General features: G+C 38.2%; 2 protein-coding genes across 8 annotated transcripts in view; one reads left to right on the forward strand and one right to left on the reverse strand.

The window, feature by feature from the left end:
- The window catches only part of RADIL (Rap associating with DIL domain), a 117,937-nt gene extending 115,967 nt beyond the window's left edge, over positions 1–1,970 (forward strand). For all 4 annotated transcript variants that reach the window (XM_056806460.1, XM_007498431.3, XM_056806461.1 and 1 more), the window contains one exon: positions 131–1,970. In XM_056806460.1, the coding sequence (XP_056662438.1) occupies positions 131–236 (106 nt within the window). In that variant the 3' untranslated portion in view covers positions 237–1,970. The remainder of the gene's footprint in view (positions 1–130) is intronic.
- AP5Z1 (adaptor related protein complex 5 subunit zeta 1) lies at positions 1,689–27,510 on the reverse strand. 4 transcript variants are annotated; one of them, XM_007498434.3, is made up of 17 exons: positions 26,912–27,507; positions 19,750–19,887; positions 18,588–18,774; positions 15,652–15,796; positions 14,922–15,034; positions 14,091–14,259; positions 13,568–13,711; positions 12,687–12,724; positions 12,433–12,595; positions 10,238–10,416; positions 9,533–9,675; positions 8,556–8,696; positions 7,858–7,969; positions 7,204–7,301; positions 3,521–3,653; positions 3,162–3,376; positions 1,689–2,755 (listed from the first exon to the last, which is right to left on the reverse strand). In XM_007498434.3, exons 1-17 carry the CDS (start codon positions 26,950–26,952, stop codon positions 2,485–2,487), a joined length of 2,430 nt encoding a protein of 809 aa, XP_007498496.2. In that variant the 5' UTR covers positions 26,953–27,507; the 3' UTR covers positions 1,689–2,484. The 4 variants fall into 4 exon arrangements, with proteins under 4 accessions (XP_007498496.2, XP_001368213.3, XP_007498494.2 ...); XM_001368176.5 differs by having other exon boundaries at positions 13,568–13,708; positions 26,912–27,506; XM_007498432.3 differs by having other exon boundaries at positions 1,888–2,755; positions 26,887–27,510.
- Positions 27,511–27,588: the final 78 nt, after the last annotated feature.

The raw sequence follows: 27,588 nt of genomic DNA on the forward strand, positions 1-27,588 counted from the left end.
GAATGTTCTGTTAGTGACAAAAGTTTTACAAATCTCCCCCTTCACTGATTTTCCAGGCAGCTCTGCATATCCTTCATTTTACCCATCATCTCATTTATAGCCTAATAGATACTCTGCTGTTCTCTTTCAGTGCTGTGGACTTGATCCGATATGCGGGAAAGAAGCTACAGTTTCTGGTTGCCAAATCAGACATAGAAATAACTAAGAAAATCATCTCAAGCACCTCTCCTTCCTAGGGTTTTGTTGCAAGAACCGCTCTACATTTCAGACCGTATTCAAGGCTTTGTCAGGCTGTGCTGGCTAACAGCCTTCCTAGAAGGTGGAAATTCAGCAGGTCATGACACTTCTGGCATTTTCTGTCTGCTTTTCCTGCTATAGTGTTTGCTCTTTGTTTGTTACATTCTGTGTTTCATGCAAAAGTTAAGAGTATAAAAAAGAACAGTAGAGATGGGGGGGAGGGGGAGTCTGGTTTCTCAAGTGTTCAGCCTAAAACTAAACAATGGAGACATCAGATGTGACTCGTCTCTTAGAATTGGGGCATGATCAACTATTACCTTTCCTGCCTCCCCTCCAACACGCCTGGTCAAGGGCAAACTGTGGGACTAGAGGCATTTTTAGGTGTCCCTTCCCGAAGTCAGTCACTTACCATTGTATGTGAACTTTGTATAGGCAACAAAGCCCCTGAGATCAGCTTTTTGTTCCTCTTCTGTATATAGTACATACATGTAAAAATACTAAACTGGATAGATCTTCCATGTCCCTAAACTTAAGGACTGTGTTATTGTACAGCCGGTCCCTGAGAGCTTACAGCCTAAGAAAAGGAAGAAAAGACTTGGCCAGAGTGGCATATACACACTTGTTTTTTTTTTTCATCCTGGCATTTTTGACTGCCAGCCAAAGATTTAGGCAATAGTAAATGTCCTACCTACTAAAGGAAGAAATAGAAAAGTACTAGCCTCCTGGACAGTGACAGTCATATACAAAGGACAAGCCACATCTCACGCCACTCATTTTCTCTAAAGGAAAAAAAAGTGTGCCAGGAAAGATTAACTTGGCCAATTTATGATAAGGTTCCCAACAGATTTCTTCCTACATCTCTGGTAACAAGCTGGATGCTTAAGCTGCTTCTCCCCAAGCCAGATGAGCCCTTGAACATGTTGGATTTGGTATCAGAAACCCTCCCTGTGCATTTTTCTTATTAGACTGCCCTTTAGGTGTTACCCTAAGTGCCTTCTTGAGACAGTGGGTAGTGCCAAATTCAGCCTGACCCCAAACCCAAACATTTCCCTTTTAGAAATCCATTCATACTTTTTTGAGGGCTGAGAGGCCAGCGTTCTGCTTCTCCAGAACTTTTTAGCCAAAGGTCAAGTGGCCTCGGCCTCTTCAGAGGGCTTAAGAGGATCAACGTGACCAAGTGACCCAATTTGGCTTGTGAATAAAACTGATGTAAAGGAGAACTATGGAGAATGGTTCTTTGGGCAAGAGAGAGAAACTAATCCAGGGTTTCAGAAAGCTCAGTGCCGAGCCTAGTAATGGGCTAGGCTGCACCCTGAGGATTGTTATTCTACTGCAGGCTAACAAAGAGGCTTTTAGCTTGACAGGCAGACCAACCTATAATTACAGCAAATGCAGAAACCTCTATTACCTCTTTTCCTTTATTCAGAGATGCTCCACACTAAGCCCTCCAAAAGGGATTATCTTTTTGTTTATTGAAATCATATGTTCCAGTAATGTAAATAGGATGACGGCGGTATGGAGTGTGTGTGTGGATATGAGACATTCCGTTCTTAGATGTCACCACCAGCAAGAAACTTATTTCTTCATTCTTGTTAATACTGTATATCTCTCTGTATTTATCTGATAAGTAACAATACTAAATGGTGCAAATTTGTTTAGGAATTTAATGTTCAAAGATTTAAGTGAGGAAAAAAATGGATATAATAAAATACCGACTTCAATATGCTTAGAAAGTAAGAAGAAACCAGATTTTTACTCGGGGAACAAAAAAGTAAACTTGTGCCAGAACCAAGAGACACAACAACAAGACTTCTCTATGCTCACACCAGCTGGAATTCACTTACCACACACAACCCTGAGTAAGCAGATCCCCAGTCCTTGATTCTAGGAAAACCCATCTCCAACCCCAGTGTGAGTTCTGGCACCATTCTGATCACCAGGCCTAGGATTGAGACCACAAAACTGGAGTCTTTTATAATAGCACAACTCCCGAATATAGTCACCATAGGATAAGGCATATAAATAAAATACTTAAAAGGATTTCAAAAGTAAAATAAAGCCAGATGAATTGGAATGGCTCAAGAGGGAAGAGCCATAATATGTACCTCCTCACAATCACATTTCTGTCTTATATCTTCCAGTTGCATTTATCTCATTGTTAATGCTCAGGAGCTTAACTTAAATACAAGCCTAACCCACCCTAGTGCTCTATGAGTCCCCCAGTGTGTGCTAGATCATGTCAGCACCTCACCATGACAGAAGGCTGGCCTCTTTCTCAACTAGCCGGCTGGCCATCTGCAGGGCCAGAGGCAAGGATGTATTTGTGTCAAGATGGTATCGTGGGTTAGACACTTCTACAGATGGCGTCAGGACAAACTGAGCCACACTCGGCATTTTCAATAAGTTCATCAACTCGGTGGCCCTGGTCAGGATAGTCTCTGTGTCCTCCTCACTATATACAGAGGTCATGGCAGGACTCTGAGCAAAAGATCTCATCTTGGACAGGAATAAGGAAACCCTAAGAAAAATACATAGAAATTACATAGTATTAGAACTGAAAAGGGCTTCAGAAGTCAACAAAGTTCAAGTACCTTCTCATTTCACAGGGGAAAATTTAGGCCAAGAAAGACTGCCTGACATCACACAGTGAATTAGTGGGGGAGTCGGGGTTGGACCCCTGCTCTCCTGTGTTCTGGTGTCCAATCAGGAGGACAAACACCTATGGCAACATCAACTTACAAAAGCATAGATTTTACTTTGAGGAACAGAGACCAAACTAAGTTATTTATGGCACTCTAGAGGTCATCGAGACAGAGGACACAGATCAAAAACAATTTTAGTAAGGGAACAGTTAACTTGCAGCAAAATAACTACAAATCATTTCCCACAAAACCTTTTCTTTTTCCCACTTCCTAATAATATACCTAGGAATGAGATCTTGACTCCGAGAGGCTAGTTTGGTCAGAGTGGTCATAAGGACTGTGATTACTCGTGGGCAGCATTTGGGGAGCGTGGCAGAGGGACGAAACTGGGTAATTTCAAACAGCAAGGCTTCCAGGGTTTCAAAGAATTTGTTGATCAGTTCTACGGTGCACCGCCTGTCATAGAGCACAGACAGGTATTCTCCAATTGCCCAGACCTTTAAACAAATGCAGAAAGCCATTAGGAGGAACCTTGATTCATCCATCTGGATGTAATTTCTCAAAACAAAACGCAACCCGTTGCTGTCTGGCAAATAAGTGACAGAGCTGATGGGTAGGCTGCAGCTAAGCATGTTCCTTACCACATGGGTGAATATGTTCTCTTTGCTGTGGATATTGCGGATGGTTCCTGTGAACTCCAGTAGTTCCTTAGACAGTTCAACCACAAGAGAAGGGTGTAGCTTACATAGGACCAGAAGCTGGGAACTCATTTCTCTGCCAAGAAAGAGGTGGTCAAACAATCAACAGATATTTATTGTGATTTAACATTATGCTCCGTAAAATAGGCTCGAGGCAAGGACCATTTGCCATGGAGCAATATGTAATTTCATATAATGTAATATAACCACCTGTGATTTTTTCCTTCTATCTTCTGTAGTGCCTCACTCTAAGACTAAAGCAAATATGCCTAGTTTCACATAATGAAGTTTTAAAAAACCAAAGTAGAGAAGGCAATACTCAATGTCAAGGCAAGTTCTATGGTTGTGGATTCCCCCCACACACACACACAGAGTTTAATCTCTGAATATGTGAAGAAGCGAAGATAGGATTAACAATGGAACTGTCCAGATTTGTAGCTTTGGGAAGGGCAAGATGGGAATGAGGGAGACTACTCAAAATTCTGGGAAGACTGTGATTCAAAATCCAGAGCCTCTAGAACTAAACTAGATATTTAAGGCCTTAGGTGGCATAATGGTAGAGAGCCAGGCTTTGAGTTGGGACAACCCAGGTTCAAATCTGGCCCCAGACACTTCCTGGCTGTGTAACCTTAGGCAAGTTCACTTAACCCCAATTTCCTCACACCATGCTGCTTTTCTAGCTGCTTATTCATAGAAGGTATGGTTTAAAAAAAAAAAAAGACCTCTGGGGTATTTTGCACATTTATTCTCCAACAGCCTGTTAACTGGCTCAGTCTGTTTTAGAAAGTTTTTAAATCTCCACTGTAGTCATCCCAGTTGCATATTAACACAAAGAACTGAGACAACCCTTTCTCCTGGACACCAATCTAGCTGAAATAGTAACAAGAGAATACTATTTACTTATCCAGTAATGGTAATATGAGATGGCATCCATCTTGGCTTTATAAATCAAACCATTAAGGACATGAACTGCAGTTTATGAAAAATTAACAGATTTGCCTTTCTACTATAATGTCCTGATAACAGATTCAATATGAAGAAAAAGGTAAGGAGATAAGAATGAGTATGGTGTATATGAAAAGGACACTAAGACCAGCTAAGAGAAACTGGATTTTGCTAGAGAGTAATAAGATCTAAAATTAGATAAGGTCCTAACTTGTCAATATCAGGAAGGGAGCCAAGATGGCAGCTTAGTAGCAACAAAAGCTGGAGCCACTTGGAGAATCCTCCCAAATCAACCTTAAAATAATGCCTCAAAATGGCTGACATCACAGAACCAACAACAAGACAGAATGAGGAGACTCCTGCAGAAAACAACTAAATGCCAATATAAATATTTTATCTTTAAGGCAACAAGAAGCTTTTGTGGTTTCTTGCAAAGGAGAAATAATGAAAATATTCTTCATTAGGGTTTAATCCAGAATGGGTATTAAATTTAGAAAGAGAAATTGGAGAGGCCTGAAGGGAAAAAATCTTCTAGTTGTTGGTTGCTGGAATGAAAACTGAAGGAAGGGCAAACTCAAGAAACACTTATTCAGGAATAAAAAACAGGCTACGAAGATGTCACTGAAGGAATTGGAGGTCTGATACTTGGAAGTTTATTTGCCTAGGAAATTGGAAATAGGAATGGGGAAGTTGGTAATGGCTATCTGAGGAATTTGAGATGATAATGCAAGTGGAATAAGAAGTGGTTTGGAATCAGCTACAAGGAAACAGAGAGGCGGAGTCAAGATGGTGGCATAGAGGCAGTGGAAGTTCAGACCTCTGAAAACCCTTCCTCACCAACTAAAAACAAAATGCTCCTAGGGGACTGAAAACCAAACCTAACAACAGGACAGAGCTAAAGAACCCTCCAGCTGGACAACTTAAAAGATATGCCCCCCAAAAGCCTGAATTTGAGAACAGTTGGGTTTAAGGGGAAGGAAGAAGGAAGGGTCCCAGGACCCCTCCCCCACCTACAGTTCAGAGCCTCCAACAATGGCTGGAATCTCTGGGAGGGCAAGAGTGCTATTCTAGAGGGAGTACCTTGTGGGCAAAGCTGTGCCAGGCTCAGGGCTTTGAACACAGGCGCCAGGGAGGCAGGTGGAGGAGAACCTCAGAAAAGGCAGCCCAATCACAATAGTCCATATTGCACCCCCCCCCCTTCCCTACCGGAGGTTTTGGCCTCAGGGCACATCCAGCTCTGCAAGTTCAACTCTGCTGGGCTTAATCTTATCAAGCCTTCAGAGGGCAGGGAAGCTCAAGCTCCAACACCCCTCCCCCGCAGGTGAAGGTTGACAGAAAAGCCCAAACCCACAGATCCAACACATACTGAGAGGAGCAAGAGTGCAGGCAACTACAGGGGGAAAATAAGGGGCAAATATGAGCAAACAACAGTTGACAGCTTCTATCCAGGCAACGAACAAAGAGCAAATGGAACAGAGGACAATCGAGGAACACCAAGCAAAAACACAGAAACTCCAGTGAATTGGACACAGGCTTTGGAAGAACTCAAAATACAATTCAAAACACAATTAAGAGAGGCTGAAGACAACTGGGAAAAGAACTTAAAAAGCAAGGTAAATCATCTGGAAACAGAGGCACTTGGAACTAAAACAAGAAAAGAGTATCTTGAAAGCCAAAATTAATCAGCTTGAAAATGAGGCAAAGGAGATGAAAGATGACCTCCAAAGAAAACCAGACCAGAAGGAGAAAGATGACCAAAAATCCAGGGCTGAATGAAATTCAGTCTTTAAAAACCAGAATACAACAATTAGAAGCAAGCAACTTCACAAGGCTGCAGGAAACTATAAAACAAAATCAAAAAATGAAAAAATTGAGGAAAATATGAAACACCTCATAAACAAAATAAAAGATTTAGAAAATTGGTCCAGGAGAGACAACTTAAGAATCATTGGTCTACCAGAAAACCAAGACAAAAGAAAAAGCCTGGACATCATCCTACAGGAAATTATCCAAGAAAACTGCCCCGACATTCTAAAACAAGAGGGAAAAGTGGAGATTGAAAGAATCCACAGATCACCTCCTGTGCTTAATCCCCAAATGACAACACCCAGGAATGTTATAGCCAAATTCAAGAACTACCAGACCAAGGAAAAAATATTACAAGCTGCTAAGAAGAAGTTATTCAGATACCATGGAACTACAGTGAGGATAACACAGGATCTGGCTGCATCTACACTGAAGGACCGAAAGGCATGGAATATGATATTCCAGAAAGCAAGGAAACTAGGTCTACAACCAAGAATCAACTACCTAGCAAAACTGACTATATTCTTACAGGGGAAAGTTTTAATAAAATAGAAGAATTCCAAAGTATTTGTAAAGAAAAGACCATACCTGAACAGAAAATTTGATGCCCAAACACAAAACTCAAGAGAATCATCAAAAGGTAATTAAGAAAGGGGGGAAAAAACAAAAACAAAAAACCTTTTTTTAAGGGACCCAATAAGTTAAAATGATATGTATCCCTACAAGGAAACAGGGAATTATTATAAAGAGGTATAGATGAACTCTTTGGAAGCACTCAGCTGTGAAGACTTGGTCAGGGACAGAATCCTGGAAAAGGTCATTGGGAATCTGGAAAGTTAGGTAAGGAGACAAAAGGAACAGCAGAAGAGACCTACCTATGCACAGCAGCTTTAAACTGTGGAACATCGAAGAGCAAACCACTTCTTCCCAATAGTAGCACTGCCAGCTGGTTTATCAATGTCCCATCTGCAAACTGAAGTGCAATATTGCCACAATGAACACCTGCAATCAACTACTGAACATGAGACAAAATGTATATGTGATAGAGTCCTTGTCCTTTAGTAACATGGTTAAAGGAATGTTTGCTTGACAGTATTGGGGGGAAACGGATGCTAAGTGCAAAGAAAGGCAGTTCCTGGCCCCAAAAGAGAATAAAACAAGTATACAGGTAACTGTAAGATATACCAGAACATAAATGCTCAAGAGCAGCCCAAAGTGCTATGGATAAGGAGAAAAGAGATCCATTCCAGTAAATGGATCCAGGGGTAAATGGGGAATTCCCTGAATGAAATGACATTTCAAATAAAACCTTAAAAATGGTAACTGATCTATTTGGCTCACAAAGAGATTTCATGTTAGGACACTAACATATGTGAGCAGGTAGCCTGAAATTATAACAGGAAGAGAGCCATGAATGCCAGGATGAGAACTCTAGGTAGGTGAGAAACCATTAAAAGTTTTTAAGAAGGGGAATTCTGTAACTGCCAAAGAATAGAAGAGAAAAACAATATCTGGGAGAAGAGGCTTACCTCGGTCACCACAGTAAAGAAAAGCTGTATTAAAATGGGGACAGTCTCTGCACACTGTATGACTCGGGCACAACCAGCCATGGGCTTCAGCAGTTCATGGAGTGGAGCCAGCCTATGAACAATAATCACTATCAGACCTGCAATAATCGGTGAGTCATAATTAAGTTTAGTCACATTCTAAGCCAGTGCATCCCACAGACTTGCACGTACACAGCTTTTAAAAAATGTATACTTACAAGAATTCTAAAGGTGCTAATGGTATCACTTATGGATTATCTAGGTAATCTCAAGGCAAAGAAGAAAGAAATCGAACAAGTTAACTCTGCTGTGTCTATAGGTTTAGGGGTCAGTAGAGAAAACTTAGATTAATGGTTTAGAATATTTTTTGACTATCTTGATTGAAGTTTTTTTTCTCATTAGCATAGAAAATAGTCTGGCTAATAAAGGCAAAAGAGGAAATACAGACCCAGACATTTCAGTCAATATTCACTAGAGATACCTCCCCCTCTGAGGCCCCACAAATACCTCTCTCCTTAACTTTTGGTCCTGCAGCCCTGATTAAGATTTTCTTCTGCACATGTTTTCCTAAAGCTCATGTATCCCAGCATCTCTGAGACAGCAATTGAGAAAGCCCTACCACCACTGCCATCCTTAAAAACTTTCTTACCACTGCAAATGAACCAAGGAGCCAGCCTTACCCCTTTATGAAGCCCTTGGCTTTTGGGCGCAGCAGATACTGAAAGAGAGCCTGGTGATAAGGATCTCGGAAACCATCCAAGCAGCTGGTGGGCTTTAGGCTGGGATCCCAGAGAGGCTTCTCAGCTGTAGGAAATGATGACCTAATCACCAAAATACCCAAATCCCAGAGAAAATGAGAAAGTCTGAGGTTATGAACTCTTCTTCACATGTCGGGATTCTGGGAAGTCATTACTCGAACCATCCTAATAGAATCTCCTGTGGAGACTGCTCTAAGGCTAGAGGCTCATATTCATTCTCACTACAACTCCCTGCTTATTACCTACTCTGGCCCCAGCACCACTCGGGGCCTTTCCTGAACCCCAGAAATTGATAGTGTTCTCTGACCTCCCTGCCTCACAAATTACTTTGCAATTAATTGCCCTATGTTTTGTATTTGCCTGTCTGGGCTCATCATTTCCTCCCCAGCAGAATAGCTCCTTGAGAGCAGAAATTGTTGTGTTTTTATCTGTATCCTTAGCATAATGCCTAACATTGTATATGCTTAATAAATACTGCGGTTTGTTGAATTAAGAGGAGATACAACACCATCAATTTAATAAGAATTTAATTCCAGCCAAACTGTAACATTTCCTTTACTCCATATGTGCTGCCTTCTCCAGAGATACTTCTAATCCTCTATTTCGCTTAAGTGGCCAGCATGCTACTCCCTGAGGGAGCAAGAATTTCACTTGTTTCAGTAAGATAATCCATGAAAACCTAGCAGAAAAGGGCCAATTTCATTGGAAGCAACCCAAAGCCCAAGTTTTATAAGGCATGCTTCAATGGGGCAGCATTAGTAAGAGAGAGTAAGTTAACCTAAAAACCTTCTGTTTGCCCAAAAGGTCATTTTTCTTAGGCATTATTATGTGGCTAAAAACAGGGAAATCTCACCTGACAGGATGTTTCCAGAAACATGGGGGTAGGTATCTGGACTCACCTAAGATATAGGTCTAGAGCAGCAGTCAAGCATGGCAAGTCAAGAAGGACATGGAGCATCTCAATGGCTGTGCTGGCATCAATAAAAACAGGAAGGATATCCACAAATTCTGAGATCAAGGATGCACTATTCCATGCCAAGAACTAGTGGGAAAAGAACAAAACTGATTGGGTGTCTAAGCATGTAATGGACATTCCCAGTTGGGAGCCAAAAACTGAAAACAAAATCATTAGGATTTACACATATGGTAGTAGCTTGGCATACCACTGATTGACATGACTAGGTAAGTCACAACTACTCCAACAACATCTACATAATGAACCTCTATCCTCAATAAAACTGACACACTAAGGTAAAAAATTTTCAGCAAAAATACATATAAGATGCTTGGATGAAAATACAATAAACACTAATGAGTCATATTTAAAATATACTAGAGGTTTTCTATCCAAATTGTTATGAATCATTCTCTAAAATGAGTCATCTCTTAATTTACATATGGAATCTAGATTTACCCAAATGGTAAGAATTATTTAAAGTAGGGTCCTGGTCCCACAGGTTTATAGATATACATTCAGAATTCTTGACAAGTTCAAAAACATACCCATCATACATGTCACCTATAAAACTTGGTTTTAGCCCAAAAGGTTCCTGTTCTTTGAGGTCCTGGTTCAACAAAGGGGGGACTAGTACACGTCAGCATACCTTGAAGAGGTTTGGGAAGCTTGATTTGAAGATGCTGAGGTTTCCATTAAAAAAGTGAATGTTGTCCCTGCAGAACTGGATGAACTCAAAGGCCAGCATTGAGTTGTAGAATAACTCTGAAGGGATGTTGGTAAACAAATGCTGATAAACTGCTTCTGAATCAACTGCTGCTGCTTCACCTAGAGAATGTATCAGGCAAAATGGTGAATTGGAAGCCGGTGACTTTGGGCAAGGCACCCTCTCAGAGCTGCTTATTAGCTGTTACTCTTTTACAAATTATTTTACTTTTCTGGTGCTCAGTTCATACCTCTGTATTAAGGTGGAGTGGTTGGACTTGGGTAGTGTTCTAAGATTCCTTCCAGTTCTAACATTTTATTTATAGTTCTATGTGGACTCAGTAGGGATGATTATGAGTTAAAGTTAAAGAACATTTAGAAGTTTGGCCAGTTTCAAATGGTAGAAGAGGTGTATATACATGAAAGGGTCATAGAAAAAGCAGTGCTTGGGGCAGCTAGGAGAAACTAGAGCACTAGGCTTGGAGTCAGGAGGACCCAAGGTTCTAATCTAGTCTCAGATACTTTCTAGCTGGGTGACCCTAGGCAAGTCATTCAACCCTTTTTTGCCTTGTCCTTTCCTTTCTGTCTTAAGAACTGTTACTAAGAAAGTCTAGTTTTAAAAAAAAAGCAAAAGCAATGCTACTCTAATATTTCTGAAATTTATATGGTCAATATTTCATGCAAAGATACATTTTCTTTAAAAACTTAAAACTTAATAGGTAGGGTCTTTTTCTTTTTAAAAGGGAACTGAAGTATCTGAAAATTCTGGAAATCATTCTTCACTCTGGCAACAGGCATTTTCAAATCCAATTGTGCTTCAAAAGGAGATGTTACTATAACTATATACATATAGATATATGTTACATACAGTAGGTGAGAACCGAGTGTGTTACATGTTCCCTATCCTAGTAAAGGGGCTTCTGACATGGCAGTCAGTAGGATATTCATTTTTGTTTATTCTCTAGGCCTCAGCTTCCTCATCTGTTAAATGAAGAAATTAGACTGGACGATTGTCCCTTCTAGCTCTAACTCCACAATTGTATAGATAGAACATGCCTCAGATTGAAGGCAGCCTCAGAGACCCAAAGACGGCCTAGTCCAGGCAATCTGGCCTTCTTACTATTCGAAATACTGTTTCCACGCCTTCAAAGAGGTCATTTCCCATGACTGAAATGCAGTGGACTAACTGTGTCTTCACTTGTACCTCTTGAAATCTGCCTTTCAAAATTCATCTTACACATGATCCCCCTCCTATACAAGGCTTTTCCTGGCTTGCCCCCCCCTCCACCCACTTCACCAACTACTTACTACTAGTATTCTCTTTTCTCAGAATTACCCTCTACCTATTTTGTATCTGCTTATGTGGTTATTTATTCTCTCCCCAAATAGAATATAAACTCTTCGGTGCAAAGATTGTTTCGAGTTTTTCTTTATATCCCCATCACCTGACACACAGTAAATGCCTGACTAATGCCAAAGAATAGAGTCAGTCTCTTGAGTAGGATCAGGCACAACCAAGGGCTGTTCCCACAACAGTCTAAGAAATTAAGGCCTCTATGAGTCATTTCAGTGACCTAAGTAAGCCTTGTCTGTTCAGTTACTCGATATAAATGAAGTAAAGTAATCTAGTAGATAAAGACTACAACTATTTAGAGAGATGTGGTCAAGGCAGATGAGATAGTGTCAACACCTAAGCTACACTAAGACTGACCAATCTGATCAAGGAAAGGTTCAGAATACACCATTATGAAGTCTGTCTGCCTGTCTATCTATCCATCTATCTATCATTTACGTATCTATTATCTATCCATCCATCCATCCATCCATCCATTTATCTATGTACCTACCTGTCTATCCATTCTATCTGTATGTGTTATATATTCATATATAAATATATTTTAAATGTCACTGAAATTTTTTAAAAAAGCATTTTCTTTATTGCTGGTTGATTCTTGTCTCACCTTTTATTTTTAGGTTGTTCAAAGGACCTATTTTTATTATAGCACCAATGTAATTCATAATGGCAATTTTTCTTCCTGCTTACTTTAAGGAATATAAATGAAGCTCAGAAAAGCTATGGGTTAGCCATCCTGAGCAAAGATTATATAAAATAAGGTCAAAAGCAAAACATCTCCTCACTGTGATTCAAGAAGAACTGAGCAACTGGCAACAGGGCTTGAACATAAGCCAGGTCTCCACAAAGCCGGCCATGTAAAGTCTTTAGGCAAGACAGAGTCCGGTACATGAAGGAGGAATCCTGCCTACAGAGTAGATCCAATATAATCACAGCTTCAACCAGACACTGCATAAAAAACAGAATACCCTCATCAGAGCAGGATGAATGTGACTTTAGTATCCCCTCACCAATCCTGCCCACATTTAAGGGTACTTACAGCCTTCTGCAATTCACAGTCTGGTTTCTTCAGGGCTCCTGATCGAAAAACAAACAAATTAAGCTCATTTACTTCCTCTAAATCACTCACGGAGAATAAGCAAGCATTAATTGTTCAATGAAAGGAGGATCTCAGTTCTCAGTATTACTAAATGATTAAAATATAAGAATTCATCCCATGTTTTTTAAACCTTCTAAATACACAGTCTCTGATAGAAGCTAAAAGTTGAAAGGCACATGGTAAAGATGGAACATTATGGAGTCTGAGAACAATGACAATTCTTGCATCATATTTCACATAGGTGGTTTCCTAGAAAGAAGAGGGAGTAAGCCCCAAGGAAAGATAGGAAACAAAACTCATTAACCAACAATTAAGAAAACTCTCTTTACTCCTAGGAATTTTTAGTTTACTTTCTTTAAAAACAAAAAGAAAACGAAATTCATGCAAGTACATAGTCATCAGTAAGTCAAGTAGAGGTCTTCCCCTATCCCTGTCTACTCATTTCTGAATGTAATGAATATCTCTTTGGAGATGTGTGTATATCCATGCTTTGCAAGCTTCTGAAATGTTAAGCATCTTAAGAACATTGGTTATGTTGATTTTCAGTACAGTGTTCTTTATGGATCCCAAGGATAACATATCTCTAGAGCTACACAAGGTGATTCAAGATGTCCTCTGACCAGCTTTAATGACATATGCACAACTAAAATAATTTGTCTCCCCTAATACCGCATTATCAGATTTACAGGCCAATCCAAGGGTATGAGCCCTAGAATGCTCCCCTTGGTCAAAACTATAGGTTCCAAAGAGATCATAAACTTTTATCTTTCATTAGCGAAGGCCTGTCTGAAAATATGAAAACCAGAGAAAACACAACTCACTCCGATTACTCTGCTCAATGAGTCTTTGGCAGTACTCAAAGGCATTCTCTCGCAGGCGTTCCTTTGGGGGAAGCAAACGACTGGAGGTGGAAGTAGCAGAGACCATAGACATAATAGAACCCTCCAGCTCTGATTTATCATCTGCTGGGGAAAAAAGAACATAGATTTCACAGTACTAGTAATCAACTCCACTCACATCCTCAGTTAAGGAAATACATAATCTACCAATTTAAAGAGACAACACACTGAAACTAATGAGGCAAAAAGAAAAATGTCAAAGATCTAATGTTTCCAAGAAAATTCAGTGACCAACAATCACTAAATACAAAAAGAAGCCACCTTTGTGTGTCTCTTCCTTGAACTTCTTGTCAGAAATGCTTCTGACATTTTTGATAAAACCTTGGCCCAACCATACACTAGGGTCATCAATAAGGCAAATTTTATTTCCTTTAGAGTTTGATATCAATGCTGGGCCTCTGATTAGGATATCATCCTTATCCTCAAGGATGCCCAAAGCCAGTACCTGAATCTGGAGTCTCTGTTCCATCATTCCCGCTATATAGCAACCATTTACGCAGCATAGAGAAGGCTTGCATGTTTAACCACTGATCTTCAGTGTAGTGTTGGCCCACTGAAAGTACAGTGAAGAAGTCTGTGGCAACTGCACCATCCACCTCAGTGATGGGGCCAGGCTGTAGGATACAAGGAAAAGAGAAAGGAAGTTGCAAAATCTCCCAAGTGGCATCAAAGGATGGTCAACTGGTCAATGAGAGAAAAAGAAGAGTTCAAGATAAGAAAAAGCAGCATCTGACAGATTATATGCTAATAGACATAAAAATATCTAAAAAGGCATAGTCCTAGAGCAGCATGAAAGCAAGAATGGAAGTAACAGAATCTTCAGTTGTGCAAGGAAAAAATTCTGTGCCCTTATTCTCATTATTAAATCCCTATCTTTTTGTCATTCATCTTCTAGGCATGGATAAGAAAGATGATATTTACAAACTGCCTTCCAAATACAATAGTGATAACAATTGTCACTGGCCCATAGGGTCCAGAGCCAAAAAGAAAGCATGTTGTTGGTGGGGATTTAAAATACAATCTAGAGTTATAACTGGTATTTATATGTCTAGGTTACTAAGGCTCAGTGACAATACATCATCTCTAGAACACTGGCAAGATAAAATGATAGACAAATATAATCTCTATCAGTTTAAAAAGCTAAAAATTTGAACTTAATAAAACAAGGCTATCCTAAGCAGCCTGGGCTCAGGGACTCATAAAGGGAAGAAATAAGAGATGTTCCCATGGTTATTAAATGATCAGACATCTAGACTCTGAAAGCACAATTACCTACCTGTCTTGCCCTGGGATTGGAGAAGAAGCCCCCAGATATCTGTGCAACTCCTTGTTGGATACTTGCATAACGAAGCCAGTCAATAAGCCTTTTGTTAAGGAGATTTATCTGGTCTACCAGGGTTGGGGCAGAGGGAGGAAAAGCAGAGGAAATCTATCAGTTATATAATAATTTTATATTTAAAAGGGATTTCTGAGATAAACCAGAATGTTAAAAACTATTCTCAAAAGGAAAACAACTGGGGGCAGCTGGGTAGCTCAATGGATTGAGAGCCAGGCTTAGAGATGGGAGGTCCTGGGTTCAGATGTGACCTCAGACACTTCCCAGCTGTGTGACCCTGGGCAAGTCACTTCACCCCCATTGCCTAGCCCTTTCCACTCTTCTGCCTTGGAACCAATACACAGTATTGATTCCAAGACAAGAAGGTAAGGGTTTAAGAAAAAAAAAAGGAAAACAACTATTTCAAACTGGCGATCAAATGACAATCAACCTTTTCTGAGTTTTCACATCCTTCCCTTAAAATGGCACAAGTCAAAAGACTATTAAAGAGTGTCTTTTAAAACATCAACTAATTTATATTCTTTGGTGCTCTATATGACTTATTTGATAACCTAGAAGTTTTTTCTAAAAGGGTTCAGATCAACAGCAGCTTTCCTCTAGTACTCTATGAAAACCAGCAACAAAAAATCATTAAAGGAAAAGTGTCAGCACAGAAAGCATCCATTTTTACCTTCCTTGAGGACTTTTGGTGAGAGGGTAATGACCTTTGACAAGACAGGCAGAAGATATCTTAAACTCTGTCCCTCAGGCTGTCGACTTTCAAGGATTTTTGTAACACGCAGCCCCACATCTCTGACCTCATCCCTTTTATTGCCCTTTAAATCAAACACAAATTAAAAGAAGATGTACTTCCCAGTCTCCATGGCTTCACATATCTTCCTATCTTCCTATCCTTTAAGGAAACTGCCTATATCATTATGGTAAACATATATGTCCCTCAAGACCTTCTCTGCAAGATAACTACAGCATCATAAAACAACAGGCCACAGGGAGAAAAGGACCAGCAATTAACACTCATGAAAAACAGAAGTCCAAAAGGGATCACTTCTCACTGAATAATAATCCAGGCTGCAAAGGGTAAGCAGGAAGGTCACACATCTCACTGTCCCAGCTCTATCAATGGAGTCATCTCACTGTTTGTTAAGAAAGCTACCCCAAAGAAAAGATAGCTGTTGGAAAAGATATACAATAGCAATTTGGTGCTATTTTGCATTTGAAGGCAATTGTAATTCTCGGTGGAAAGTAGTCACCAGTGGTAGCTCTGGTGTCTCGATGGCAAGAAATAGGATTCTATCTTTGTTAGGCACTAAGAGCACAGTTAGCAGAACAAATTTAATGATTTCATGGAGTAATTCCAAAGAATAGCCTGAGGATAAGGTATTGTAAAGGCTATACCTGGGGCCAAATAAGTCTAAGATAGGATTTGAGATGCTATCCATTTTAGATGCTGTTGGAAATGAAAGCCAAAGTTGGAATCATACTGAATTTAGATCAAGTGTGACTTTTAGCTCCATAAAAAGATAGATGTCAAATGCTTCAAAAGTTAACACCAGAAGGCTGCAGTCTTCTTGCACCAAAGCCCAAACTATGACAACAAAAATCAGTGAAGTGACATTTCAGAGAAGCCACTTTAGAGACCTATGTCATTATCTATGTCCTGCCCATCAATGCTTTTAATTTTCGAAAATGCCTTAAATGCAAAGATTTAATGAGGCTACATTAAAGAACATAGAAATATAAAAGCCCACTGCTTTCATCAAGAGAAACTGAAAAGAAGGAAAAAATTGGTGAAGAGTAATGAAATCTATCTTCCCTCCCAGCATATATAATATATTCCACACATACCACCTTCTTATTTATTCCTTTAGCTATCAAACTTTAAGAAATTCTAAGTAGGCTGGATAAAGTTTTTTAAAAAGAACTGCTAATCCTGAAGGAAGATAAACTGCCTGCCTTTCTGCCTGGCTAGTTTTAGCCTTGGTAACATGAAAAGAGCTTGTTGAGTCATAAAAGAGGAACCTGGATGAAAGCATAATAAATCTAAATTAACAGAGACTAAATGCAAAGTTATACTAAGGTCCTGGGGTTAAAAAACAAAGTTAATCAGAGTGTCATAGCTTTGAGGGCTTTTTGTTTTAATTACAGAAATGCACTATTTTAAAAAACAAAATGGCTTTAAAACCTGGAAAAGGAAATAACAAAACAATCAATGAAGTACTCTATTTACACACACAGTTGTAGATAATCACAATTCAAACCTAGAAACAAGTCTAGAGTATCATTCTAACTGTATGATCTCCCCCTGCCTTCTTCAGGGCCAGTTTGCCAAGTGATTTAGACACGCTTAAGAAGAAGCACAGTGCACGTGGCTCAAAAAAGAATTTAGTAGTACTGAGTCCCAAATGGATCTGAAATCACTTTCACATTAGGGAGCGATTATACCTCCTGTTTTCCCAAGTAAAATTCATTTTGGTCTTTCTTGGCAAGTGTTAACCTCTGGCGCCACCTGCTGTAACAATAGTTTTTCTCCTAAGTAGGTATTTGAATCACATCCCAAAGTCCCTTAATAAGGGCCCTTTTCCAAAACCCCTTCTAAAATCCTATCTATTTCTAGCCTTTTCTGTGCAGTGCAAGTAGCAGTGCACTATTCCTGGAAGCAGTCATCTATCTGTATGGCTCACTGAATCTAAGAGTTGATCTTTTAGGGGAAAGGTGCCAGAGGAAAAGATTAAGAGACCACTTTTAAAGTACTTTAAATGACTCCATAAAATGAAAGTTTAAACATTTTCTTATAAGTATTAAGAAAGTGGGGGCAGTTGGGTAGCTCAGGGGTTCCAGGTTCAAATCTGGTCTCAGACACTTCCTAGCTATATGATCCTGGACAAGTCACTTAACCCCCATAGCCCAGCCTTTACCACTCTTCTGCCATGTATGTAGTATTGGTTCTAAGGCGGAAGGCAAGGGTTTAAAAAAAAGAAGTATTAAGAAAGAATATTATCATAAGTAAATTAAATAACTTAGATGTTATGCAAGGGAATCGCTGATGAATTCACTTTAAGTCATGCTAATAGTTTATTTTAATATTGAAATTTTGATATATACTCATTACACACGAAAATTAGGGTTTTTAAATGGCCCCACCAAAAACTTAAGTTATAGCCCTTCTTATATGATTCATAACATTATGAACACCTTTGAAATAAAAAATGTCCCACTATTATGGGGATTACTGCTAACATTAAGCAATTTCTGGTTTGGAAAAATCTACAGAACTAGCCTTGCTAATTTATGGGAGTTTTCTAGTTCTAAGATTCAGTGTTGTCATAGGCAGTACACCACCAATTTATAGGTGCTTCATACCTTCCTTCAGGGATCCTCCAAAAGCTACACAGACAATATTACCTCATTAATTCTCAAGCAACTCTCCAGCAAACAGAAATACTGATTTCATAGCAGTGGGAAGGGCAAGAGATTTCATAACTAATGGCATAGGCAGAGACGAAAACCTAACTTCCCATCCTGTGCTCTAAAATAAAATGGAACAAAATATATCAAGGAAAAGGGATTGGACCCAGAAAGATAGGCAGCAACAGAAGTTCAAGTTACCTGAGCCAATAGGACTGATGACATCAGGCTTAACAGCTTTGTGTTTTGGATGTGGTCATAAAACAATGTCAAGTCTTCAGAAGGTGATATTTCTCTTAGGATGGCAGCACAGAGAACCTGAACCTGCTCAGGGGACTTGGGGAAATACATTGCTGATAACAATAGTTCCACAAATTTCTTTTCAAGTCTGTAAAAACATAACCAGTCAAAGTGAAACTTAAATAAAGTGTATTTTGTATTTCAGAGAACTTGAATACTAGCCTACATCACAAACTGAGCCCCTGGTTATGATCCTTTGGATCATTATTTTATATGACTTTCACAGACTAAAGATTCTTGATCACTCAATATACTACATTAGTTGAGGAGAAGAAATAGGTCACTTTTAAGAGAAGTAATTCACTAAAAACAAAAGCCTGCCTGGAAACTCAAATGTCTCTCAAATGTAAAATGGGGATTTAATAGCACCTACTTTGCAGCTGAAGCTTAAATGAGATGGCTGTATAAAGGACGTAGCATACAGCCTGGCACAGGGTAGGTACTATATAAATGTATATTCCCTTTCTTTTCCCTTGTACCAAGAAAAAGTTTGACCTCAACGTTTAAAGTTAGTCACTTTTATTTTTGCTCCACTACAAAAAGACTCTAGCCATTTAGTGTGAAACTACCACATTATAAGGAATCTTGACAAATATTGTAGGGATTTGAGTTGACCATAAGTTTACTATGAACTAACTGTGTGGTTTCTAAAAAAGCTGATACAATCTTAGACTATATCACTAAAAGTATAGTACTTTAGTGATAGAAATATGTCCACATCAGAGGAAATAACTTCTGTTGTAAGCATATTCTTGTCTAGGTTATAATGTTCAATCCTAGGTGCCACTTAAGGGCATGCATGATGACAAAGTTTCTAGAAAGCATCATATGAAAGGATATTTGAAATAACAGTGGATTTAGAATGGAAAAGAGAGGACTATGGAGAAATATAACAGCCAACTTCAAATACTAGAAGAAATGACTTATGTGGTGTTGCTCCAACAGACTTAAGAGGGAAAGAAAAATAATTTATTTAAGGGTTGTATAACTTGACAGCAGCGAGATCAAACGATGCTCTATACATTATCTGGTGATGTAGGAAGAATAAACTTTTTTCACTCACTTCCTATAATATTTTGTGGCTGAGACAATGAGGAAAAGTCTTTGCAAACAATCAATGGTCTCATTTCCTAAGTCTTCCTTCTGAAGTAATCCTGTTATACGCAAACAGAATTTCTTCAGTTCCTGATCCTGAATCTCCCTAGAAAGAAAAAAAGATGGTAATAGGTTAAGAATTCAATCAAATCATACAAAAATGTTGACCTGAATAGCTATAATATATCAACTCTCTAATAAAACACAAAGTCAAATACATCTACAATGAAACCATTGTTTCCATGATGACTGATTGTCTTGAACTGTCTTTCCTAACTGGCCCATTTAACAAATTTCACAATATGTATTTTGGCTGGGAAACCACGATTTAACTTATTAGGGGCTATTTACAGTTAATTCCTCATTAATTTAGACCACACTGATTTAGAGGATTACATTATGATAATGAATTTGAAAAAATAAAATGTCTTCTTCCATACATTTTTTAGGGTGACACTCAAATTCTAACTAAACTAATTTTTATATTTTGTTTTTATAATAAATATATATTATATATGTAATATATAATATAATTTAATTTATAAAAAACTAAAACAAATTCTAAGACCAGTTGCCTTTTTTCTCAAGGGTAGAAGATTCTTTTCAAGGATGCAAAGCTTCTTTAAGTTTGCCATCAATTTCTGAACTTATTCATTTAAATTTAAGATAGGACTATTTTAGGGAATTATATTTTTTGTAACATTATTTAAAGTAAAATAGAAAATTTTCAATTAGCCCTAATTTTATAGTACAGGATTTGGCAATGGCTTACCCAGCCAACTCCCTTAAGAGTATTCCCCCTTCCCTCATCCCATTTTATAGGTGACAAATCTAAGGTCCAGTGGGACAAAATGATTTTTCTAAGTTAATACAGGTATTGAATCTGTAATTTTTTTTAAAGTTTTTTTGAGGTGGTATATGAAATTTGTTTCTAGATCACATAAGTAGTTTTGAATTCTAAAAGGAAAGGAAATACAGTAGACTTAGTGTTGAGTAGAAGACAAGAACTGGTAAAGGAAATATTTATGAGACAACCATTATTAAAATAGCTTAAGTTCAATCCTTTGATAGGGCAGGAAAAACAAAAAAGTAAAATCATCACTTGATTGTTCAGTTTTAGAAAAGGAAAATTAAGTGGTGGTTTTAATTAGAAAAAATGGGAGAATATCACATAAAACAGTAAATACCTACAGAAACCCTTACATTTTCTTTTAATTTTAATTTTTTTGTTATTTCACACTTGACAAATATCAAATATAAGCATTTCCATAGATACAGGAGTACTGAAAAATTGTACATGAAATCATAAATCTCTTACATAAAGCTTGCATTTTAAAAAAGAATAAACTCAATACAATATCATAAAACCAGGTATAGGTACCATAAATAAAAAATGACCAAGCACTTTTTTTGAAGAAAGCACAATAAATTTTCACGACTAGTTAAGTAAAACAAATGAGCAAGGTAAAATTACAATAAAGCCACTAGAAATAAAAAGAATAATCAGAACTCCCTATGCACAAATTTGAAAACACAAAATAATTAGAAACATTTCTTCAGAAATATAAAATACACAAACTATAAAAAAAACAAAAAGAGATCTTAAATAGTCTAATCTTGGAAAAAGAAAGGCATGTAAATATATAAAATTTACAAGTAGATATATTTTTTAAAAGCCCTACTAAAGAACAAACCTCCTGCACCTAACAAGATTCACAGGATTGTATCAAACTTTTAAAGGGCAATTAGTACTCATAATGCACAAATTATTCTCAAATATTATGAAAGAACTACTAGAATCCTTTTATGAAACAAGTATAGTTTTAATAACTAAACCAGGAATAAATGAAATACGGAAAGAAAACCAGTATCACTAATGAATACTGATTCAAAAATTTTGGACAGAATCCTATTAAACAGATTATAGTACTTATCCAGGAAATCATTCATTATGTTCAAGTAGGATTTATAGCAGGAATATAAGATGGCTCAACACTAGGAAAATATAATTAATCATAATCTAAACCAAATGAAAATCTGGAGAGATGCAGAAAAAAGCCAATGACAAAGTTCAACACATTTTTAATGTTAAAAACTCTAGAAGTTGAAGCATAGAGGGACCTTTTAAAAATATCATAAAAAACAATATCTAAAACCAAAAGCAAACATATTCAATAGGGATACACTAGAACCCCTTCCAGTAAACACAATAGGGAAGCAAGGATGCTCACTTTCCCCACCGCTAATTGATGTGGTATTAGCAATATTAGCAATAAGACAAGAGAAAGGAATTAAAAGATAGTAAAGAGCAGATAAAACTATCTTGGTTTACTTGGAAAACTCCTGGGAATCAGCAAACATACTAATAGAGACAATAACTTCAGCAAAGTTTTAGGCTACAAAACAAATCCTCAAAAAATCAACATACACACATATATATATATATATATATATACATATATATAAACACACACATATACATATATAAAATATATAACAAAGTACAAGAAGCAATAATAGACAGGAAATTACCATTCCAAATAATTACAAAATTCATAAAATCTGAGGATCAACCTCCTAAATAAAGCATGCAAAAGACATATAGATTCAATTACAAAGTACTCCTTAATAATCAAAATAGCTGGAGGGATAGTCAGTGCTCATGTAGCCATGAGCATGTCAATATAATGAAATTTGTACTTTTAATACACTAACCAAATTACCAAGAGGACACTTTACACAGCTTGATAAAATAATAAAATTCATTTGGAAAAACAAAAGATCTAAAATGTCAAGTGAAATGATGAAAAAAAGTAAAGACTAAGAGGAAATTGCACTCCTACATCTCAAAATAAATTATAAAAGTAGCAGTCATCAAGACTATCTAATATTGGTTAAAAAACATAGGTCAAGAGAACAGATTAGAGAAAAGTCAGAAACAAGAGAACTAAGTAATCCAGTTTTGATAAAGCAGAAAACATAACTTTTCTAGGGAAAAACTCCCTATTTGATAAAAACTGCTGCCAAAAAAAAAAAGAAAGAAAGAAAAAGAAAAGAAAAGCAAGGGCAGCTAGGTGGCTCAGTGGATTGAAAGCCAGGCCTAGACATGAGATTCTAGGTTCAAATTTGACCTCAAAAATTTCCTAGCTGTGTGACTCTGGGCAAGTCACTTAATCTCCATTGCCTAGCCCTTATTTTTCTTCTGCCTCAGAACACAATATTGATTCTAAGACAGAAGGAAAGGGTTTAAAAAAAAACAAAAGAAGAGCAGTTTGGCAGAAATTAGGTTTAGTGATAGAAGTTTGTGGAATCAAAAATAATGGGTAAAGACTACCAGACATTCAGTAAAGAGAATTTGTAAGAATTTCTTAATGGGGTCTGTTTTCACATTCTAACCAGATATCTGACAAGCCACTCAGTTATAGGTCAGGTAGTTTTCTCTATATCCAGAGCTGTTTCTAGTATCGAAAATGAAGCTTGGGAGCAAACATGCCTCACAGTAGCTTAAAAACAGGCCTCTTAAGGTGAATTTATGGGAGGATAGCGACAACAGTTCCATAGGACAAGTAGGAATGATTTGGTTGCAATGTGTATCATTGGCAGGAATGATCCAGGTCTTCTACTCTTTTTTTTTTTTTTACACCTTACAAATGGCAAGCGCTAACTCATCTATGCCAATATCTCATTTATTTATTACAGTTCTTAGAGGAAATAAGCTGTGGTTATGAGGAATCCCTGAAGGAAATGTATCTCGATTTTCCAATTTTCTTACAAGATATCGCACCAAAAAATATTAAGCAGTGATTGTTTTGTCACGTTTTTCCCAAAAGCTGCCCAAACCCCATAGGATGGGAAAACAAGTAGCAGGGGCTCTTCCCCCTTGTTTTATCTTCAACCCCCCCTCAAAACTAGGCTACCTAGAACCCATGGTAGAAGAATATGGCTCTTCAAACCTCCTGGATTACTTTGGAGTCACCAACCAATTACAAGCCTTCCACTAGGCCTTAATTTCTGCCCAGCCACTGCACCCAAGTCCTCCAAGCCTTAACATCTATCTGTTCTACTCCTGTGCTCTCCAGGCCCTTAGGCACTGTCATATGATGTAGTAGTATACCCTAAAGATCCCTGAGCTTTACTATCTTAGGTCAATTTCAGCCTTGAAGTTCTTTTTATACATGTCATTTCCTCAAATTAGGGTAAACTCAAGAGATAAAACTGTTTCTTTTTTGCCTCCTCAGCACTTAGTACAGTGTTTGGCATACAACAGCAAAATGAGTCAGTTTATTTGCCATAGAGAATGGCAATAAATATTTTACTAAATGCCTATTATGTGCAAAGCACTGTGCTAACTCTAAGCACTGGGGAGATAAGTATGAAAGGAGTCCCTGTCTTCAAGGTGCTTATAATCTAATGGGAGAAAAGATAACACATAAGAAAAAAACTGAAAAGGGGATGGAGTTGAGGGCAGCCTGGGAAGGCAAATGGATATGGAGAACATGGCAGGAACATTAAGACAAGTCCCAAGTGGTGCAGCCAGGTGAGATATTTTTTCTGTGAATCAGTACAACCATTTTAGAAAGTAATTCAGAATTATGCATATAAAGGAACTAAAATGTCTATATCCTTCAACCCAGAGATTCCATGCCAGGTATACAATATCCCAAGGAGACCACAGATAAGAAAAAAGGTTCCATATACACACCAAAATATTTATAGCAATTATGTCAGTTTTCATTATAGCAAAAAACTGGAAACAAAGCCAATGCTCATCAACTGAGAAATGGCTAATAAACAAATTGTTAAACAGTATAAACAAGTAAAAATTCACCTTATATTATCCTACACTTATATATTAAGTGTAGGATAGTATATTTAATAAAAAATAATTCAAAGCCTCAGTTACTGTCCAGAAAAGATATTTAGACTGCTATCTACGGTCCACCATACAGAAGCCAAAAGTGAATATAAGTCAAAAATCATCATTTTATTCCCCTCCACTTTGTCCAGCTTCCCCCATATTCCCATGTAACTATACCTGTAACACTACAATTCTGGTCAAAAAGCATGACAAAAGAGAATCGATTCCAAATGATCATAATAATCAAAGGAATGAAGAAGCTATGATAAGAAAAAGGATCTTCAATCAGAAAAGATGATGGCTGAGAGGATACTACTGTAACTTAAAAGCTGAGCTTTAGAGGGTATTTTTAAACAATTATAAGAAAGTATCATTTTACATAGTGGCTAGAGCAAAATACTGCCTGGAAACATTTATCATTCAATTAAAACTCTTATTGGATGATTTACAGTAGTGGTTAACTTTTTTCTTCTCCTGGACCCCCTTGGGCAGTCTGGTGAAGTGCACAGACCCTTTTTCAGAATAATAATCTTAAATGGTATAAAATTAAAAGGACTGCAAACGAAACCAATCAATTATATTGAAAGAGTTGTCAAAATATTTTTTAAAAAAATAAGTTCACAGCTACATATTTGACAAAGAATGCTATCCTTTGGGGTCTGAATGCAGATCAAAGCATACTGTTTTTCCCATTAGTTTATTTAGGGTTTATTCTGTAGTTTTGGTTTTAAATAAGTATTCTCTTACAATAAGCAATATGTTTATCATCTCCCTGAGAGTGGGAAGGGGAGGGTAGAAGGGAGTTTGGATATATTTGGATATAATTCTATAAAACAGTATATTGAAAATTGTTATGTGTAATTGGGAAAATAAAATATTTTTGAATAAAAAAAGTTCAAAGAGCCTCAGATTAAGAAATTTTGGAAGATTAATGAATAAGTAAAAGAATCATAATAAGTAATTAAGGGACACTAAAGATATTTGGGATCCAGATGCTTAATTTTTTGAAGTGACTCCATGGCACAAGGCAAAGTTATCTCCTCAATAGTGTAACAAGCTAAATAAATCTGTTCTTACAAAAAAAAAAAAAGAAGAATATTAACTTTGGTTTCCTTAATGACTTTTTCCAAGGCAGCTGAGATGTAGTGGACCAAGAATAGAGGTTAGGTGGACCAGTTCAAACAGGGGTATGGTTGAACAGAGTTCAAGTCTTAACTTGAACAACCCCCAAATGATACTAAAAAAGTTACTTCTCTTTTCTCCTCGGTTTTCTCGTTTCTAAAATGGGATTAATAATAACATCTGCCTCTCAGGGCTGTTGTGAGAACAAAACAATATAATATTGTACTTTCCAAACTTTAAAGGACTATATAAATGCTAGGAAGGGATACCCTTGAAATCCAAAAGAATTGAAGTAAAAAGTTCTAACTTTAACATATACTAGGTGTGTCACTTGAACAAATCACTGATCTTCTCTGAGTCTCAAGTAGAGTCCCAAGACCAGAAGTTACTGATAAATTACATATCTGCATTGAAGGAGAGTATATTTCTAAGTCATGTGCTCCCTACACTGATATCAAAGGCGGACAAAAAACAAACCAAAAAAAAAAAAGTTGCTTTTCCACAGCACTTTAACTTGTTATAACAAACTATTCTCTAATACTTCTTCAGGGCTCCTTTACACTGTTCAGAAAAAATTAAAACAGAACTAAAAATTCACACCACCAAAAATTAAATGATTGAGTTTGGTTTTACGTAAATCGAGTTTAAGATTACGAAGATTTCTAGCTAGTATAGCCTGGAAACTCGTAGATGCAGAAAGAAAGTCTAGTAGAATGGCTAAACCTGGGTTCAAATACTTCAACACACCGACTTTCTGACCTCAGGAGACTTGCTAAGTTTTGCCTCACATGCTCAGTAACCTTTTCATCCACTTAGTCCTATGCTAGAATTAGATTGTGACTGACCCCAGATTGATTTAATGTGTTTCTGGGGAAATACTTGAAGATTTCAGCGATCAGGGTTTCTTTTATTTAAAAGCACTATGACAGCAACAGGGATTAGGGGCGGAGTCAACAGCACTTTCATTCCGTGAAGTGGACTAGAGACTCCTCCCCTACCCCTACCATACTTCCCTCTCCCGGGGTCGACGAGGAGTGCCTATCCCCGGCGGGGCTTCCCGCGAAGCCTCCAGCGCAAGGGGAGATCCCGAGGCAGAAAGCCCGGGGGCCCCAAACTCCTTCCTACCGAGGGGCGATCCCCAGTCCCGCACCTCGCTTGGCGGAGGAAGCTCTCCGTTCCCGCGGTGAACATCCTGTTGCCGGTTTAAAGACCCTACCTCCCCGCCCAGACACCAAGCGGAAGACTCTAAGTCCCATGGATCGTTTCTGCCGGAAGAGGAAAAATCTTGTGAGAACCAATCGCGTGCCGGAGGGAATGAAGGCGGGGACCCCTCAGTTTTAGGGGCGTGGAAGAAGCTGGCTCCTGCTTGTCACGTGGAGCGCAAATGCGCATGTGCACCCTGAACCGAGACGAATACTGACTTCCATGAAGTACTAGAGGCCGTAGGCTGCTTCCGGGAGATTAGCTTGGCCCGTGGCTCGTCTTTCTGCGTCACGTCGCCGGTGTTGTTGTTACCTGGACAGAACCTTAGGAAAAAAAATGCGTTCCGACTTGCAGGGGTTTCCGTCGGAGAATACTCTGGCCTGGCCTTGGCCCCTCCTCCCAGACCACGCCTCGGGTCGGCCTTCCCCAGTCCAGCTGGGCTGAACCTGTGCAGTTTGAGCCTTTTATGTCTCCATCCTAATTGACTGAAAATGAGAGAGCCTTTCAGAGGACGAGCTGAGGTCTTGTCATTGTCACAGTTTCCCCAAACCTTCCCTACATTCTAAATTCTAAATTCCTACTGTTTAGGGCATCACCTTCAGTCTTGCAACTTTGGTGTCATCC

This window comes from Monodelphis domestica, chromosome 7, assembly GCF_027887165.1.
Source record: "Monodelphis domestica isolate mMonDom1 chromosome 7, mMonDom1.pri, whole genome shotgun sequence".
Classification (NCBI taxonomy): domain Eukaryota; kingdom Metazoa; phylum Chordata; class Mammalia; order Didelphimorphia; family Didelphidae; genus Monodelphis; species Monodelphis domestica.